This window comes from Spinacia oleracea, chromosome 6, assembly GCF_020520425.1.
Source record: "Spinacia oleracea cultivar Varoflay chromosome 6, BTI_SOV_V1, whole genome shotgun sequence".
Taxonomy (NCBI): Eukaryota; Viridiplantae; Streptophyta; class Magnoliopsida; order Caryophyllales; family Amaranthaceae; genus Spinacia; species Spinacia oleracea.
The window spans coordinates 27,524,284-27,545,155 of record NC_079492.1 but is presented as its reverse complement, the minus strand read 5'-3'; the positions used below and the strand labels follow the sequence as shown (position 1 = coordinate 27,545,155).

The 20,872-nt window shown below is 39.0% G+C and overlaps 1 protein-coding gene across 1 annotated transcript in view; it reads right to left on the bottom strand.

Moving 5' to 3' along the window:
* The window catches only part of LOC110784017 (prohibitin-2, mitochondrial-like), a 31,643-nt gene extending 19,749 nt beyond the window's left edge, over nucleotides 1–11,894 (bottom strand). The window contains exons 1-3 of the mRNA XM_056832043.1: nucleotides 11,790–11,894; nucleotides 5,213–5,246; nucleotides 5,017–5,123 (exon numbers count right to left, since the gene is read on the bottom strand). Of these exons, the coding sequence (XP_056688021.1) occupies nucleotides 5,017–5,123; nucleotides 5,213–5,246; nucleotides 11,790–11,894 (246 nt within the window). The remainder of the gene's footprint in view (nucleotides 1–5,016; nucleotides 5,124–5,212; nucleotides 5,247–11,789) is intronic.
* Nucleotides 11,895–20,872: the final 8,978 nt, after the last annotated feature.

Here is a 20,872-nt window from a genome sequence, read left to right as displayed (position 1 = left end):
ATGCAAAACGGAAAAGTTATAGCTTATGCTTCACGCCAACTCAAAGTTCATGAACAAAATTACCCTACCCATGACCTCGAACTTGCAGCTGTTGTTTTCGCCCTCAAAATTTGGAGACATTATTTGTATGGAGTTTCGTGTCAAATTTTCACTGACCATAAGAGTCTTAAGTACATTTTCACCCAAAAAGAACTCAACATGAGACAACGTAGGTGGTTAGAACTTCTTAAAGATTACGATCTTGATATTCAATATCATCCCGGAAAGGCTAACATTGTTGCGGATGCATTAAGTCGGAAGTCTCACCTAAATTCTATCCTAACGTTTTCCCGAGCCAACCAATATGATCTACAAAAGATGGAAATTGAGTTTACCATGAAAGGAAACCCTTGTTTGAATGTGTTGGTAATGAAGCCAACTTTGATTGATGAAATTAAGGAAGCACAATGTAAGGACTTGCAATTAGAAAGAATAAGGAGTGAAGTGGAAAATGGGAAGTCACCTGGTTTTGTCATTCAAGAAGATGGCACGTTGAAGTTTCAGGGAAGATTATGTGTGCCAAATGATGAGAAGTTGAAAAAGAGAGTTTTAGAAGAGGCTCATAGTTCACCATACTCGATTCACCCTGGAGGAGATAAGATGTATAAGGATTTAAGACAAAGGTACTGGTGGAGCAACATGAAGCAAGAAGTGGCAGAATATGTGGCTAAATGTTTGACATGTCAGAGAATCAAGATCGAGCATCAAAGACCAGCAGGTTTGTTGCAACCTCTGGATGTGCCAGAATGGAAATGGGATTCAGTTTCAATGGATTTTATCATAGTTTTACCAAGATCAACCAAGGGAATGAATGCTATTTGGGTTATTGTTGATCGATTAACGAAATCAGCGCATTTCTTGGCAATGAAGAGCAATTCGAGTTTAGACCAACTGGCTGAGCTATATGTGAACACTATTGTGCGATTGCATGGAGTGCCTAGTTTGATTGTTTCTGATCGTGATACGAGGTATCAATCAACCTACTGGAAAGAATTGCAGAAAGCTCTTGGGACGAAACTTAATTTCAGTACTGCATTTCATCCAACGACTGATGGACAAACAGAACGCACTAACCAAATTGTTGAGGATATGTTGAGAGCTTGTGTTTTAGATTTTCAAGGAACTTGGGAAAAGTTTATACCTATGGTTGAATTTTCGTACAACAACAGTTATCAGGCCACCATTGGTATGGCACCTTACGAAGCACTTTATGGAAGGAAATGTCGAACACCATTATGTTGGAGTGATATCGATGAGGCGCGTGTTATAGGACCAGAATTGATTCAAGAAACTACTGACAAGATTCGTTTAATCCAATCAAGAATGATGGCAGCGCAAAGTAGGCAAAAGAGTTATGCAGACCAACGAAGAAGACCTCTAGAGTTTGAGGTTGGAGATCACGTGTTCTTGAAAATTTCGCCAACAAAAGGAATAATGAGATTTGGTCAAACAGGAAAGTTGAGCCCAAGATACATCGGGTCATATGAGATACTAGAAAGAGTAGGTGCAGTAGCATATCGACTAGCTTTACCAACCGACTTGGAGAAGGTTCATAATGTGTTCCACGTGTCGATGTTAAGAAAATATGTTCCTGATCCTAGCCATGTGATTACGCACGAACCCTTGTTATTGCGAAATGATTTGACTTACGAGGAGAAACCAATTGAAATTCTAGAACGAAGAGAGAAACGACTTAGAAGCAAAGTAATTCCAATGATTAAAGTCTTGTGGGCCAATCACTTGACATCTGAAGCCACATGGGAAGTCGAAGCGCAAATGAGATCGAAATATCCCCAGTTATTCGTTTAGAAACGATAAGATGTATGAATTTTAATATGCTACTTGAATGATTATGTTATTCCGCCATGTTTGTATAACGAATAAAACGATTAAGTATGAATTATATGACTCTATGAATGGCTAGTTCGACTGAGCTCCAGTTTCGAGGACGAAACTTTTTCTAAGGGGGTAAGAATGTAATACCCCGAAATTTTAAATTTGATTTATTAAAATTAAATATATTTATTAACTTGATTTCGTTTTTAATTAAATTACGAACAATCGAATTTCGTTATTTTAATCGTTTTTACGATTTATTTTAAACGATAAATTTATAAACTGAAATTATTTATTTTCGTTAACGATAATTTATTTATTTTTAAGGAATTATTTTAATTAAACATTTTTATTTCTGAAAATTAATTACAAATTCTGAATTTTTGCCAAATATTGTGAATTTATTAAAAAAAAAAAATGAAAATGTCTGCTTTATTTCCTTGCTCCCCACGCACAAACCAGGAAGACAAAAACTTCCTTCCTTCCCACATTTCAGTCCAAATGCAGATGCTTGGACCCCAAGCACAATTCCTAGCTTGTTCATCACAATTCTCATGTACAAATTCAGAATTTTGGATGGAATTTCAACAACAAAAACACCATTTCAATCTCAATCTCAATTCTTGTTTTTCTGTGATTCAATCCAACCAACCACCAACAACAACCACCTCAACCACCGTGCACCACCATTATCACCACCACTCAACACCGCCCAACCACCCTCGATCACCACCACACTTCCCTCACCCTCTCCCTCCTCCGCACGCGTCCCCTGCCCTGTTCCCCTGTCTCCCTTGCCCTCTCTGCCACGCTGCACCACCCACGCCACACACCACCGCCCACCCTCACCACCATCACCTACCACCAGTCGCAACATCCATAGCCACCCAGACCACGTCACCCTGCAGCACCACCGCACGCACACCCTTCTTCCCCTGCTCCCTCCTCTCTTCTCGCCTCCCCTGTCTCGTTCTCTCCTTCTCTCGTCGCACCACCTCCCACAACCACCACCACCTCCAGCCACCCTCATCATCTCTCCAACCAACCTCCGCCCCTAAAACTCCGGCGAACTTCCCTTCCCCTTCCCAAAATCCCGATCGAAAAACTCACTCCCAAACTCCCCTGTTTTTTTTGCCTCCTTCGCACTCCCTCCTCCTTCTCTCGACTGCTCCGCCGCCGCTCAACAGCCGTCACCACCTCCGTCGAAATCACCGGCGAAGCCCAGCCCAGCCTCCACACTCTCTTCTTCTCTTCCTCCCTTCTTGCTCCCCTATTCGTGCCTCCATTCGAAAGAAAAAGAGAAAGAAATCATTTTCATTTGAAACTTGATTTAATCCTCCCTCAAACCTAAATTCAGATTGGGCCATTTTATAATTTGGGCTTTTTGGGTGAGTTAAGCCTGGTTTATAATTTTCAGAATCTAATTTATCAATTCTTAGGGTTTAATCATTTTTACAAAATAAATATTTACTAATAAAAATTGTTTATTATTTTTCAGATTTTATTATCAATTTTATGAGAATAAAGATTCTAGTTTTATTTATCAAAACGGAATTTTTTAATATTATTTACATGAAAATCAATTATAAAATATATATGTATTTCGATTGAAAATTCGATTAATAATAAAATTTTCGTTAAATTCCGAAAGTATAATTTTATTAAAAATTCGTTATTTATATTAAAACTCGTTATTTATAAAATTCATTACTTATAAAATTTATGATTTTATAAAATATTGATTTTAAATTATATTATCGATTTAACTAAAATAAGTTACTAAATGGATTTATCAAGGACAAAATTTAAATAAGATTTTCGTGTAAATTAATTAAGGAAAATATATATATTTCGATTGAAATTCCAATTAATTATATTCTTCACTAAAATTGGCGTTTAAATATATTTTCATTAAAACTATGAAATTTATATATTTTTTTTAACATTATTATTAGAAAATTGGTTAATTATAAAGTTTCGAAATTATTAAGTTAAATTATTTATCATTTTGGTACTAATTCAATTATTTAATATTTTTAAAGAAATTGGACTCGGAGCTCAGGACGAACGAACCAACGAAAACCCTTAGCAAATCGCGGAAGTGAGGTAACGGCTATTGCTAGTACCCGCAATTCCCTTATAAATGCGTTTATGAAATTACAATGTTATGATTTATTTATGAATTGAATGCTATGACATGTTTTATGAATTGCGGGAAATGAAATGTGATTTGATTGGATTATTTATTATAATATGATTGATTGAAATTCTTATAAAACGATCTTTATAAGAAACCATGAATGAAATGATGTTTCTATGATGCCAGGAAAGAAATGATATTTTATTGATCCCAGGATCTAAATGATGTTTTATCATGATCTCATGATCTAAAGGAATTATGTTACTTCTACTGAAGTAAAAAGGCTAAAATGTAAAATTAAACGAAACATGATAAATGAAAGTGAAATTCCTAGTCCGTTTGGCAGTATATGTTCAAAGGTTACGATTCTCGGTCATGCATGTACCCATGGGGCATCCGCCCATTGAGCCTAGGCTCTCATGTTTTCGGGCCAAGGCCCCATGTTTATGGACAGCGGTCCATCGTGGAAGACGTTCCACCGTGTCATACTTGCCACGACTAGTATGTGCACCCTAAAGTTGAAAATGAATTAAATAAAGGACTTTATAAAATGTTTTACATTATTCTATTCTCCCTGTGTTATTAAATAAAATGAATTGAAATGAATTTACGTTGCTAGAATAGTTCGTTACTGAGTCTTTGGCTCACCGTTATTTTGTTTTCTGTTTTAGGTACCGCTGGATCGATGGGAACGAGTAGTGGCGAGGATTTCACTTTAATAATTCCCACCTAGTTTATGTTTTAAGTTTTAATAGTTTAATTAAAGACTTTTAGTAATTTATGTACCTTTATTTTGGTAATATAAAAGATTATTATATTAATTTTTGGGATTTAATATCTTATGATTGATGGTTGCCTTGTAATTCCCAAGAGGGAGTTACGGCTGGTAATGCCCTGACCAATTAGGTTAATTCCGCTGCTAATTATGCTTTAATAATGTAATTAGAGGTCGGGGTGTTACACAAAGTTTCCATATTATTTCGAAACGGATGGAATATTACCTTTTCCTTAATGCCATCAAGGCGGCTAAACACAATAGCTCGGCAGCCAGGTGCTACACTGTAAAAGCTGCTATACACTGCGTAGGCACCTAGTACACCAGCCGTGCCTACCCCAACAAACTTTTAAGCCGCAATGCTTAATTGCCCTAGTTTTGCAATCCATTGGTTCATCATTTTCCTACAACTCAAACTGTACCTGCCTTGATTGCCAAACAAACAATGCTACATGACTACATCAGCAAAAAATAAAAAGAAAAAAACTTTGTCTACTCATTGGATAAACATTGATAAAACTACTTTTTTTTTATTACGAGGAATCCAAGTGCTTTCGTGCATGATCGAGGACGATAAATATCAAGGGCATTGATAGTCTTTACTTAAACCCTAATTCTACGATTTACATGCATGATTATTACATGATTTCGAAAAGTTGCATTAACGGTTAAAACAATAAACGAATAACTAATAACCAATAAAAACAACAATGTAACATCGATATAACTGTGTAATTTTCGCCGTTTTGGCCATGGTGAATTTATATAAGATCACTAATTTGTACTCCCCGTACACAGAACCCTTGTTTCGCATGTAATTTTTCTATTTATCTAGGGCTATTATGTTAATGTTAATAATGTACTTAGTACTTCATACGTGACATTGTGACAATAAAGAATTTCAAGCCGTAACGAGATATACAACGATTTTTCGAGACCATAAATTAATAATAATAATTTTGCCTATTGGGAAGAAAAGGAATCAGAAAAATACCTGAGAGAAGTATTTTGGAAGCAGTCAGGAAGAAGAGAGAAATCCCACCTGCTAGGCTAATGCTATTGAATGTTTTGGGTACTCCGAGTTTCTTTTTCATCAAGCCGAAAAACCAAGTGTTAATGTCGAAAATAACCCTGAATTAAACCTTGGTTTAAGTTTTAAATCTGACATCAAATATGGTTTGGGCCAATGTTAAGATTTAACTGATGTGTCTAGGACTAAAACCGAAAAGGCACTTGGTCCAACTTTATTTAAAACAAGCCCAATTGTTCATGGTCAAATATGGACTCATATAAAGGAATATCTAATTAGGTCCAAGGTATAGTCTCATACTCTCATATATGCATGTTATCCATTATTTATATTTGCCCATTTTCAGATAAGATGTGGCCATGTGGGTTTGGTCTACAATAATATTAATGTTGATCCAAAATCAATATTTTATTTAGCACTATTTTTAAATACATAGAAACCTTTATTGTTCATATAGTGCCTATAATAAATTAAACACCAAATTTCTTTGATATAATAACCATTTTTTGAATCATAGTAACCCTATGTTTTTAAAAGTGATTAGTGACTTAAAATCGTATTATTCAAGCTCAACATGTCCCAATGACACAAATTTGGTACTTCTACATTTTTTTTCATAATAATCCTAATAACATGTCAAAATAAGTTGGAACAAGTTTTTGACTTTTTTTTACACATGGGGTACAATAAATTTAGTGTGAACCAAGTTCATTTAAGAATTGGTGTATGGCAGAATACCAAATAAATTAATGGTTAAGTTGACATACTTAATGTAAAAATGTTACTCCCATTTTTAGTTGAATTTGATATAATAATGATCTCAGTAGGGGATTGATAATAACGAAAAAAAAGTGGGTACAAAAGTTAACGAAGATGAATTTTTTTATGATAACAAAGTAGGAAATAATAAACAATCGAGGAGTACAGGTAAAATTTACTAAAAATGAAATCGTAACTTCTAAAATGGAGGGAGTATATGGAGGAGTTTATATGGTACTACATAAGTCATTCACATTGATAATGAGAGGTTATGAGTTCTAATGTTATTAGAAATATTTTTTTTTAAAGGTGAATAGATAAATGGAGTGGAAACAATTATATGACTTAGACTCTGTTCTTTTGGATTTAATTTGAGTTCAGCTCCATTCAGTTCAGTTTAGTTCAGTTTAGTTTAGTTTAAAAGAACGGCATTGTGTTCATTATTTGTCTTTAATAATCTTATTATATTATTTTGTTTATTATTAAAATGTTAAAAATGACTATCATTATAATGCAATGTTCATCTTTGTATATTAATTATTGTTATTATGATTGTCATTATTTTTTTTATTATTAATTATTAAATATTATTATTATTATTGATTCTTAATTATTATTAGTAATTACAACTTATTATTTATTAATTGCTATGGAGTACATCTTAATTATTTATTTTTATTTTTATTTAATTTTTATGATCATTTATTAATTACTACGTCTTAATTATTTATTATTTACTATTTATTGTATTATTCATTATTCATTATTAATTATTAATTATGAATTAACATATTTAATAGTTAATTATTAATAATTAATAATTATTTATTATTTTTTTGACAGTCAAATTAATTCATTGATAAAAAGTCATACGACATCTGCATAAAGATTTAAGTAGCAATCGAATCAAATAAAAACTTCCTTTCAACATGGCTACAATCGTAGTATATTAAAAATTATGTACATTTTGTTTTATATCGTTGTGATTTACAACCTTCTTTGACGAGGGGGTCTATAGATCTGTTGTAGACGTGAAAATTTTAATTTTTGTCTAATTTGTCTGATTTTAGTTGAAATATTGACATCCTTTTCGATCCTGGACAAATATTTACCAAAGAAACAACTTGTGAGGGGGTCGAAAAAGTAGCGATGATTATTCAACGACTTTCCCTCGAGTGTGGAAATCTTTATTATGTAATGAGGGACTGACTGGGTGGAAATAGCCGCCTTTTTACTAGATCGTGAAGTAGCCATTCAGTTTTCAACAACATTTAGGAAAACTGACAAAACTCAGTTATTGTTTGACGCGAGTAGTAGCCGAAACCCATGCTCACGTATTTGACCACAACGGCCTTAGCTTCCCTTTTGATCCCTGATTTGGAGATCGCCCAATGTACATCCGCAAAGTAGAGATTGGGGGTTCGGGGGACATTTACTAATACGGGGAGTGCCTAAACATTAGCCAATGTGACGGTCCTTACTAGATTAATGCATCGTAATAAATACAAGAAAGGGACATGCGTTAGATCTACATTACCACTATGGATTGATTTTAATGCAAAAGTATTAACTAATCAACGTCAAAGGGGTGATTTAGGTTAATTTAAGGTACCTAGCAAGATCAGATTTGTCCATAATATCCTTTATAGGGTGATGAAAGTAATAAATCAGATTATGTGAACAAATTTATAGGGTGATGAAAGCAATAAATGTCAATGCACGTTACAATATAGTTTTGGCTATGCTACGGTTCTCAAAAACACATACTACTTATCTTTGCTAGATCTCTTTTTAAGCTTAGAGCTCCCTAGTGGCTGACTGATTATCCCCGAGTCTTGGTTTGAGTTCTCCAGAGTATCCCCTTAAATTTTCTTAGTTTAGGCTAGGAATTCGGCTATAGTCTGATCAAGGAACAGAGCGATTTGGGTGTTAATCCAGGCAGAGGTTTGATAACAAGACTTAGCAAGGCTAGGGTGATTATGAATGTAGGGACGTGTTTAAGCTTCCGTTAATACTCAAGATTAGGGTTTGAATGATAATCGATGTTGATTTCCGGAGGTTTTAGACCCCTATTTATAGTAGAAAATGCCCGGTCAAAGATAGATGTTCGAAGAGTTAGCCTGCGTGGCTAGCGATGGAAATTAATGGGTATCAGGCAGCTTCAGATGTGTTGAAATCCACGCCATCCTTTGAATATTCTGGAACTTTATTCGCGTTTATGATTAGGTGAAACCCAAGTTGCAGCGCGGGAATAAAGTGGCGCTGGAGTACAGTGCGAGAATCTTTTAACGCCTGCCTTCCCAGCGCTAGAAATACCTAGCGCTAACAATTTTTCCAGGTTCTGGATTCTTCCGGTTTATTCCCAATTCTATCTCTTTTCTTACGGTTTTAACTCTTCTAAAAGACTAATTGGAGTGAAATTGTATCTTTAAGTCAATATATATCTTGTTCGTATTCTATATTTAATAGCTACTGGAAATGACAGTTACTATAAATATCAGTTACTATGAATGGAAATATTACTTTCGAGTATCATTTCAGTCAGCTTCAGGATGCTCGTTGATTAATCAGGAGATCATTGACAAGTAGTTTATGGTTTCATCATTGAAATTTCCGCTTCGGGCCAAGGGTCAAATGTGTCATCTACACAACTTGAACTAAAATGAACACACACAAATTAACTAGAATAAAAGCCACCATAGAGGTACTTACTACACTGAAAATATTTAGTTTTATTTAGATCTAATGCAAAAAAATAAAACAGAAGTGAAGAGAAATGATTGGAAATAACCAAATTTCCGAAGATATTTGGCTATTTTTTCCCTAACAAACCCTAGTTTTTGTAAACCTTAAAAAGAGAGAAGAGGGAGAGAGATTCGCACTTATTATTTGCTATTTACTACGGAGTACTTATTATTTATTACTTCCTCTATTCTCATTTATATGACACAATTGGGGTTTTGACACCATTCACAAAAGCTCCTTTGATTTCAATTTGTGATTTATACTTTAGAAAAAACATAGTCGTGTGGGGTCTTGTTTGATTCGTCTCAATAAATATTTTTTAAATATAAACTTTTAATAATTTTTTATTATCCATAATTGTAGATATTAATGTTCGAAATTGTGCATTGGCAAACGTGACTAAATAATTGTGTCATATAAATAAGAACAAAGGAAGTGTTTATTACTTATTATTAATTATTCATTATTCATTATTTATTGCTTTTTGTTTGTCATTTATTATTTCAGTTCCATTCATTTCAGTTCAATTCAGTTCCATTCAGTTCAGTTCAGCTTATTTCAATTATGTTCAGTTCAGTTCAGTTCAGCTAAATAAAGCTTAGAAGAATAGGGCAATAGAGTGACGCGATAACATGTATTGTCGTTTATTTTTAAATGATTACTAATATTCATCTAATTGAGGCGACATGAGCTTTCATGCAAGCCTAAAATCTGTTTAAATATTTTTTTACAGGTTTCAATTTATTAGAACGACACATTTATTAAATGATCCAAATTTATGAATGATACTCTCTTCGTCTTAAAAGTATCAAATACAAAGAACAAAAAGAGAAGGAGAGAGTAGTTTCTTGCAAACAAACTTTTTTTTTTTCACATTTGAAAATTTCAAAATGAAGGATAAATATCATATATATCCTAATTGTTTACTTTAAAAAAAATCAAACACTAATTGTAAATAAACAACGTTAACTGAAAATATTACCGTCTAACATTTTATTTCATTTTCTTACACAATTAAAATAAAAGTACTCCTTACTTGATAGCATAGTGCCCGTACAATGCACAATTTATAATTCAAATTACGAAATCTAAGTTATAATAGTAGAAAACTATTATCAAAATAGAACTTACATATATATTCTTCTAATTAAATCAATGATGGATAAATTTGTTACTTTCCCATTTAGTATCTTATTTATTAAAAAAATAAAACAAAGGGTACATAGATAAAATTATGTGGTACTCGCCCATCTACCACATTACCCGATCAATTCACCTACCCCCGCCATTTACTTTATTTAGATAGAGGCGACTTTGAGGCGGGGAGGGGCCTCCACACTCGTAACCACCTAAAATATTATCCCCATCCTCGCCACCCACGATAGAAACAATAATACTAACCCGACCATCCACCCAACCCCCTTACTGAAGGGTAAAAAAATAAAATTCATCCCCGCTCAATCACCCACCCGCGTATTTTCAGCCTCAAACCCACCCCTAGAATCAACATTTTTTGTTTTGGTAAGAGAATTTTGAATTACTCTATTCTAGAGTCTTCGACAATTTGGCTGTCTGATTGGAGTAATTGAATAAATAAACAAAACAGTATAATATGTAGGTTAGTAGGGTTTTTATAGTAGATTCACAATAAATTGGTTGAAGGATAAGAGATGCGAGCATGGCTGATAAAAAAATCCATGCATCCTCGTCCAGCAACATGCGGGCGAGTACATTTTTTAACCCAATCACCCACCAAGTTTCCTCCACCCCGCTCACCAAGGGCTGATGCACGAGGCATATATATCTCCCAAAAAAACCCGTCCCACTGACAATCTTTTGTCCCTATATTCGTTAAATAAGTCACTTTGTCTTTCAGCTAACTTTTGAATATATTGACATAAGTTTATTATTAAAACTGATTGTATTAGCTATAATATTGATGAAAATATCTAAAAGTGACATAAATAATTAGAATTGGGTGACGGTGCTCAAATCCAATAATTCAAACTCGCCCCATCACGAAGGTGGTTACATGTTATCCTTATATCTGCTCTCCACCACCAAATCTCTGTTTATTAGTCAATATTAGTTTATCATCTATCTTTAATCTTCATAGTTAGCCCAATCTTAAATCCGAACTCGCCATCAAGTGTGATGCATGATTTATATATCAAAATGTTAATTTACACGAAATTTTATATATAAGTGATATTACAATCATTAACATTAACATACCAAAAATATTTTTGTCATTGCAACCATATTAATAATTTTGTTATAATATAAGATACTACTATGTAAAATATAAACCCTTAATTATAAGATATAACCATTCTTTCGCGCACAATGTTTGCCACATATTGAGTGCGAAGGATAGTAGCCAGCTGTCGGAACAAGGTGATTGATCCGCTGGGGATAGTTTTGAACCAATTATGTACTATACCATATAAAGTGGAAGGGAAAACCTTGCACGACATGGAATCAGTGTCCATGTATAGCATCATATGCCCCTCATAGACGAACAATTTATTGGTCGAGTCTGTCTTTCCATAAAACTTAGAAGTGGGCATTTTTATCTTTTCCATTTGGATAATATTTCACCGCAAAAAGGTGATATGTCAAGTTTAACTATATCTCGATTAGGGTTCAGAGTACCTGATACAGAAAGTTATGTTGGCCTAGTCCTTTCTTCTATTTCACCCCTTGTTCTGGCCCTGATAGGAGTTGCACTTTTAGCACCGCGCTCCTGAGAGTCAGCGCCTTCCAATTCCTCCGTGAGATTCCTTCTCCATACATGTGGACTGCTCTGGGGTCTGGGCCGTTTCTTCTATCTCAGGATGAAACTTCTTGGTCTGGACCTGAGAGGGAGGTTAAGTGAGAGATTCTAGATACTTGAGGGTTGTGCACATCTGGTCTGGCAAGAATTAGGAAGCCAGCTGCTCCCGAGAAGCTACGGTTGGGGCCTAGAGGACCTGGCTTGGAGTTGCCCTGATCTCAGGAGGTGACGATTCTTTCTTCTGTCCAACATCCTAGGGAATGTTGAATTGTTACATGGTAAGAGGCTTTGAGGTCATTGGGGTGGTTTTTGGAGTGGGTATTTCTATTTGTTGTTTCATCAATTGATCTGGCATTGGTGTTGTTATTGCTCACTTAGTTGGGTGCTAATGTTTAAGGAGAAGGTCTAGAAAGTTTCCCTCCTTCTAGCACCACTTGTTCCGAGTATGGAACTGGGAGAACGATCTAGTAGTGCCTTGTCTTGTCAAGCAGAACAAACGTGAGCTAACCTCAGGGGTTTGACTGAGGAAACCCCCTCTAGTACTTAAGTTAGTAAACATGTTAATATTCCTAGAGAGAAAAAGTAGTGAGGGATGAGAGCTTGTACTTTTATTGAACGTGTTCTCAAATGAATGAGGAGAGATGAATTAATATGTGTGAGGGGGTCGAAAAAGCACGAGGCTAATGCATGACCTCGTCCCTCGTGGGTGTGACGCTTCTTTTTTATTCAATCAAGTTTAATTGGATTTCCTGTGAGTTTACACCCAATTGACTAGTAATATAGGAGTCGCCATTTAGTTTTTAACAACAATGAGAAAAACTGACAAAACCCGGTTATCGTGACATAAAGGGAGTGCAATTATGTTTGACCACGACGGCCGTAGGTTCCCTTGTGATCCCTGGTGTGGGGATCTCTCAACATACACCCGCAAGGTAGAGACTGAGGGTTCGGGGGACTCTAACTACCGAGAGGAGTACTTCGCTCGTCGATAACTCCAGAGGCAGGATATCCTTACTAGCTCAGCATAAATAATTGAAGGGACATGCGTTAACTATTAAACTAATCTGAGTTGATTTTAGCAATATGGAACATGTAATACTAGATCGATCGCGATTATCTGATTTAGATAGCATTTAGGGACCTAGCATGATAATCCAAATTCCCAAAAATATTATATTTGTTAGGCGTGATAGAACAATCAGATTTAGTTAGTTTAACAGTTCATAAAAAGGGCGAGGAAAGCAATTAAATCATCGAAAAGGGACACATTACGACGCACCCTTGAGAGGTGCGTCACGGTTCTCAGAAAACTAACCACTTTGACTTTGCTATTTCTCCTTTTTATTTAACGAATCTCAAATTATGGGACAGGATACGTTCTGTTCGATTTATGGATCGATTGCGACAGAACGCGTGATCAGTTTTGCAGCGTGAGGCTTAGGCTTAGGGGTTTAGACTCAATACTCAGAATATAATTGTGTGTTCTTTTCACGTCGAATTTGGGGCTGTATTTATAAGGAAGAGTTCGTGGAAAAATAGAATTGCAGAGTTCTAATCCACAAAGAATTAGGAAAAAACACGTACCCAGGTAATTCCAGCGCACGGGCCTGGGCGCCAAAGATTTCGGCGCCCAGAGCCAGGCGTTGGAAATAGGGTCTGGGCTGTTTTCTTAGTCAGATTCGGATTCCTGAAATCCGTAGTGTTTGAGACTTAATCGAGTCTTTTAGTGCGTATCAATTTCATGACGGAATGCGTCTGGGCCCGTTACGAACTCTAGGCTCGTTAGGATTTTAATTAATACGTAACTCTTATTTCCGAATCATATTAGGAATAGGATTCTCGCAATTTTCTATCTCATTTAGGATTTATGTTGGAGTGCAACACCTAATTCTGACAGGCTTCTATCTTTTATGACTTGCCACTTTTAGAAGCTACCCTTTACGGCAGTTACTATTTTTAGCAGGTTTCTATAAATAGCAGGTTTCGGGTGAAATGAAAAGGAGAATTGAGATTCGTTATTTTATAGGAGATGCGTTGTCAAGTGGAAATTTACGCTTTCATCATCGAACCTTTCCCTTTCGGGAATGGGGACAAAAGTAGGTGTCTACAGTTAGCCCCCACTTTGACTGAGTCTCGGGATGAGACGATGGTCAAAGTATTAGACGGAGTGCGTCACACAAGCCATGGTGTATGTGACCTGTTTTGCGAGGGTCTCACGAGCCCCCGAGTGATAACATTTGACTTAAGGGTCATCACTTGAAATGTCGACATATCCCTCACGTGTCATTGGGATTTGTCAACGGATAGTATAGAATACTCCCTCACTTTGTCATTGGAAGTATCTAAAGAGGCGCAGAAACTCCCTCACTTTGTCATTGGGAGTAGCTACAGATGTTTTCGAAATCAAAGCTATAAAGTGTAATTGGGCCTGGCCTAGCCCAACCACGAGGTAAAAATGTTTTTAAAGATTCTCATTTTCAGGGCTAGTTAAACGAGAAAACCCCCTTGTTTTTATAGGACGTAAAACGAAGGAAAATCCAGCACATCGCTCTTTTTTGGAAAAAACGGAAAACCAATCCTTTTAATTTTTGGAAAAGGGAAAACCAGAAAAAGTTATCGCTGCAGCGACTAAGGACCTACGCAACTTGTGACGTAGACCCCGCCAGCTAAAGATGGCGAGCCTGTCCGCTAAGGGTGGACGCCCCGTCCGAAAAAGTGGACGAATCTTGTTTTTTTGAATATTTGAAAATAAGGACCTACGCGGCTTGTGACGTAGACCCCGCCGGCTAAAAATAGCGAACCTGTCCGCTAAGGGTGGACACCCCGTCCGATAGAAGTGGACGAATCTATTTTTAAATTTGTTTTGTGTTTATTTTTTTGAAAATAAGGACCTACGTGGTTTGCGCCGTAGACCCCGCCAGCTGAAGATGGCGAGCCTGTTTTGTTTTTGAAGATTCTATTTTTCGAAAACTGAGGACCTGCGTTGCTAGTGACGCAGACTTCGCCCGCTGAGGGTGGGCGAGCCCATTTTGAATTTCTTATTTTGCCTATGTAGAAGGGCTTTTGTGATTACAACCTGTTGGTGGGTCGCAATATTTCTTGATCAGGTGTGTCATATAAGTGGGTCCACACTGTGTATATTTTTAACGATATTGCAAAATACCGTTCTTGGGAAAGAAATATCAAGATAACAGATATTTTACACAAAATAGGGGATTGCGCGTGCCCGACAGCGAATATTCGCTGTCTGGGAAGCATTTTCAGCGCCCAGCTCTGGGCGCTAGAATTTCTAACGCCCAGAGCTGGGCGTTGAAAATGCGAAGGGGAGACGGGTCTTTAAATTCGCGGACCGTCTCCTTCTTTTCCCATTTCCACCATTTTCGCTCAAGCTCTTTACCTCTTTCAACTGATTTCTTACGCGTTTCTTCACTTTTCTTTACGAATTCTACTCCAAATTACTTCCTAATCTTCCCAATGTAAGTCATTTTCAGTAATTTTGAGCTTTTTTGTCAATTTCAGTATTTTTGTCAAGTATTTTTATGCATGAAATTGATTTGGGGGTTTTTGATTTTGTGCCCCTTTCCTTCAATTGGATAGTTGGAAATGTTCCTCATAACATGTTAATTAGTTTGTGCATGTTAATTTTCGTAAGTATGTTGATTCTTGTTGAATTTGGGCATTTTCATGCTAGCCCCCAAGTATACCTACGATTCTAGTGTTTTCTTACAATGTAGGTGTTTTTGGTATATTGCTTGCGCTCCTCATAATTAATGAATGACAAATTATGGAAGAATTTTCATTTTGTTGGAGTTAATTAAAAAATTTCATTAGGGAATTTTTTGCTCGATATGAACTTAGTATCATGTCTTAGGGAACAAAAATTGTATGACTCCATTTTATGAGTGGAATGCACTCCTTTAGTGATTGGTGTGAGTGTCAGTTTTGTTAAAGGTATACTGCCTTATTGTATTATTGATCAGCATGCCTGACGAGTCGTCACCTCCTTCTGGTGGCCACGAGGAGCGTGGCATGACGCGTCAGTCTACTAGCGCGGGTCCCCTATGGGTGGGTCCCGATATCTACGACGGTCGTGATCTGCACTACGACCTAGAGCACCACGTGACTTCCCGCCTTCACGCGAGGAGAGAGACTACGGTTCGCGGCTACGGCGCAGCGACGAGTGAGACCGTTTTTAGTTTCCTGAGCTCGGACGCCCAGGCTTTGGTGAGGGCGAGCTCACTGTTTCCGGTGGTCGAGACCTTCTGGGAGATACTGCGGCTTAACATCTCCCTGTCCTTTCTGCGGTCGTTCATGAGGTGGTGGTGGGATACCACCAACACCTTCCATTTTCCTTGGGGCGAGATGACGATCACTCCCGAGGACTACACGGCTTTGACGGGCTTGACCTTTACACGGAACCCCGTTCGTCTGAGGTCGGATGGCCCACCGCCGACTGTTGCTGAGGGTACCAGGCTCCTAGGCTCGTGGATGGGCAGGAGATTGCCTTCGTACCAGCCCCGTGGGATACCTTTTGCTGACCTGATGTGAGCCTTGGAGCATGAGGTAGAGGAGTCGTCTTCGAGACAGGCTCGACTGTTCTACCTCCATTTTATTACTTCCACTTTTCTATCGGGTCCGACTGACACCTTTGACCCGAGGTGGATAGGCATGGTGGAGGACGTGTCTACACTGGGTGACTATTGCTGGGGCGATTTGGGCTATGCGACGCTCGTCGGCCAGATGAGTTTGGCGGTGCGCGACTCGGACCCGAGTAGACGTCACTTTGTCATTACATTGGCGGGAGTGCCGCGTTTGATTGAGGTATGTGCCTAGACTTTTTTTTGTTTTCTCGCTTTTACCGGGCCTCTTTTTTTTTGACGTTTTATTGTTTTTTCCTTTTGCAGCTGTGGGCCTTTGAGCACTTACCTTGGCTGGCTCCCCGAAAGGGGCAGAGGCCTTTGGAGTACCCTGCCGGTCGTCGTTGGGGTTGGAAGAAGAAGCTGACAGTGCGTCCACCGCCCGATACCGTGTGGGATCTCATTCGGGACGGGAACCGTGAGCATGTGCAAAATCTTATCCTCTATCTCGTATTTCGTCATTCTTTTTATTTTCTATGTGCGAGATCTGACCGTGTTTGTACAAAAAGAGGTGGTTTGGACCCCATGGCTCTCTTTTAGGGGTACTTATGCTTCGGTCAGGGATAGTCATGCCCTGAACCAGATGCGGGTCTTGTTCGTCGGCCGCCGGGACCCTGTCTGGTACCTGGGAGAGCGGGTACGTATGCAGACGGTCGGGGCTTTTTCGGTGCCTAGGCCTCCGCCTGCGACCATGCTGTCTACTCGTTCGATAGGCGAGTCATGGAGGGTCCACTCGAGGACTGGCGTGCCGGCGACGGAGTTGGTGATAGAGGGAGCTATCATCAGTTTATCCAGGATTCTCTTCGTCTTGCGGAGCCTGGCGCTGTAAGTCGCCCTCTCTTTTCGTATTGATTTTAGTGTTTTCATGCTCGTGCTCATTTGTTTATGTTTATTGTGTTTTGTGCAGGAGTGTCCTGACCCTTCGTTGGGGGGATGGGTGCTTCCCGATGCTCGGATCTCGTATACCGGAGAGAGTGGATCCGAGATTGTGGAGACTTTCCCGGAAGACCGGGTTTTCCATGCTCCGCTCCCCGAGGGAGTACAGGCGGTATGCACCTTTTATTTGTGCACTCTTCTTATATCTTTCTTTTTTCTTTTGTTATTAACATTCCTGTTTCAGGTTCCGGCCCGTACGGCCAACGCGATGGTGGGGGTGATCAACCGGTTGAAGTCCGCGTTGGTTCGGGCCCGATCTGCACTTTCTTGCAGGAGCCCCCACTCTACTCGGGTAATGTGCCCTCTTTTTTCTTTTGACCTGTACCTTTTGTTTGGCTTTCTGTTACTCACCCTCTTTATGTCTTTTCTTGTAGACGGGTGCTGGACGAGCCGGGGCCAACGACGCGGGTCCCTCGGGCGGGGGACACGGTCGTGAGAGAGAGAGGGCACGACACTCGCCCCTACGGCATCGCCGTTCCGATGCGGGGGTGAGTTCTTCCGGGGAGAGGTCCGAGCCGGAGCGTAGGCGACGTTCCGTGTCGGTGGCCCGAGAGCCTAGCCCCGAGTTGAAGTCACAGCCTCATTTTTGGGGTGATTCTGGCTGGGGGCCCTCATACCACTGGGAGTGGAGTGGATGGACCGGCGAGGCTTGGAGACATGGAGCTGATGACGAGTCTTAGGCTTACCTCCTGTTTTGTATATATTCATTCTTGTATTCCGCATGTATATATATTTTTTGCGATTTTTTTGGTGCAAGAATGTTTTGAGCCTTCCGTGGGCTTTGCTTTAACATATTATAGTAATATTAGCTTCCTAAACCAACGACGAATTTTGAAAAGAGAAAGAATTCCGTAAAAATAATGAGTTCATACAAGAGTGCACACATATTTTTAGACTAACCGACTACTTGAGGTATTACATATGCATGTTCACTATTTTTCCTTTTTTTTTTGCCGACTCGTGCCATACTCCTTTGTTGGGCTTGTTCCTGAAGATTCTTGTGGCTTTGTTTTTCATTCTATTTGATCTTGCCCGTGCATGGGTTAGGGTATAGTGCCCTTTGCAATATCCTTTCTTCTTGATGCGTTGCATGACTTTATTATTTTTTAATTTTTATTGGACCGAATCCTTGATAAGGATTGCCTACGTATCTTGTCAGAATCAGGTCGCGCGTAGTTCTAGCTTTTGATTTTTTTTTTTGAAAGGGTGTTCATTACACGTCTGCTTCCCCCCCAAGTGTTCGTGGTTCTTTTGATGGTTCGAAAAAAGGAGTACGAACACTTGCAGAAGCGGGAGGATAGGTGGCAAGAGAGAATGATGCCCATACAAGGGCGTAGGAAATATCGGCGCCCAGGCCTGGGCGTGAAAAATAACAGCGCCCAGTCCTGGGCGTTAAAACATGGTCCTTCGCTTTTTTCTACTTTATCGAGTTTTATGCCGTTTGCTTAGAGTAATGTGCAGAATGCTTGCTTATGAGTCTTAACGTGTTTTATTAGATGCCTTAACTCCGGGCTGAATTTTATTAAATATGGTACTTTTTCAATTGGTCTAAGTTCGTGAGGTTAGCGAATTTCGCTCCATCTATATCAGCTAGTTGGACTGCTCCGCCAGGTAGGATGGTCTTTACAAAATATGGTCCTGTCCAGTTAGGCCGGAATTTTCCTCGAGGGTCCGAAGTAGGTGCGCGGACTTCTTTTAATACAAAATCGCCTTCTTTGATATTTCGAGGTTTGACTCTTTTGTTGAATTGCCTTGCGATGCGCTTTTGATACACTTGCACGTGATGTAAAGCTCGTCTAAAAGGACGAGCTCGTCGTACCTAGCTTGAACCCAATCAGCCTCGGGTAGCTTGCTTTCTAGGACGATCCGGAGGGAGGGAATTTCCAACTCGATCGGTTGAACTGCTTCCATTCTGTATACCAAGGAGTAGGGTGTTACTCCAATGTAGGTGCGGATTGAGGTTCGATAGCCCCATAATGCGAAGTGTAATTTGTTGGTCCAATCCTTATAATTTTCGGCCATTTTTTCGATTATGACTTTAATATTTCTGTTGGCCGCCTCTACCGCGCCGTTCATTTGCGGCCTGTAGGGAGAGGATTTATGGTGTTTGACATGATATTTTTCGAACAGGTCTTGGACTTCGGCCCTAAAGTGGGAACCTTGGTCACTTATGATTTCATGTGGAACCCCGTATCGACAGAATATGTTCTTTTCTAGGAATCGAGCGACATGTTTGGCCGTTAATTTTGCATAGGAGACCGCCTCTACCCATTTAGTGAAGTAATCAATTGCGACTAAAACGTACTCGTGTCCCCCTACGCCTGTTGGTGTTACCTTGCCAATTATATCTATACCCCCGGTGGAAAAGGGCCATGGGGAAGTGAAGGTGTATAGTTCTGAGGGAGGCAAATGGTTAAGGTTACTGAAGATTTGGCATTTTGGGCAAGTTTTTACAAAGTGATGGCAATCGGTTTCCATAGTGGTCCAATAGTACCCTGAGCGGGATATTTTTCGGGATAGCATTTTTCCGTTCATATGGGGTCCGCACACGCTGTATGGTATTCTTCCATTAGTCTTTGGGCTTGGTTTTGGTGGACACAAAGTAACTTGATTTTATTCGGCATGCACTTGTACAGTTCTCCTTGGATTATGCTATATTGTGAAGCGAGGAGGCGTAGGGCCTTTTGTGCTCGCGGGGAGGTGTTTGGGGGAAATTCTACACTTGTTTTGTAACGAAGGATGTCCGTATACCATGGTTCTTCTTCGGTGTTTTCAGGTTCGGAGTCTATGGCACAACAATAAGCCGGCTCTTTCCTTCGCTCAACCCGAAGGGTCATCCCTTCCCATTCATTCGGGATGTTGAGCATTGAAGCTAGCTTCGCTAGTGCATCCGCGAATTGGTTGTCGTCTCTTGGTAAGTACGTATACTCGATTTTTTCAAATTGCTCGACTATTTGGTCTAAGTGAGCTTGATATTTTGAGAGACTAGTGCTTCGGACCTTCCATCTTTTGGATATATGGTTGATTATTAGGGAAGAATCCCCGAAGACTTGTAGATGTTTGACTCCGAGGCTGACTGCGGCCTCTAGCCCAACTATGCAGGCCTCGTATTCGGCGGCGTTGTTTGTGGCCTCGAAGTCAAGTTTGACGGAAATTGGATATGGGCCCCTTCGGGACTGACTAGGAGAACTCCGACGCC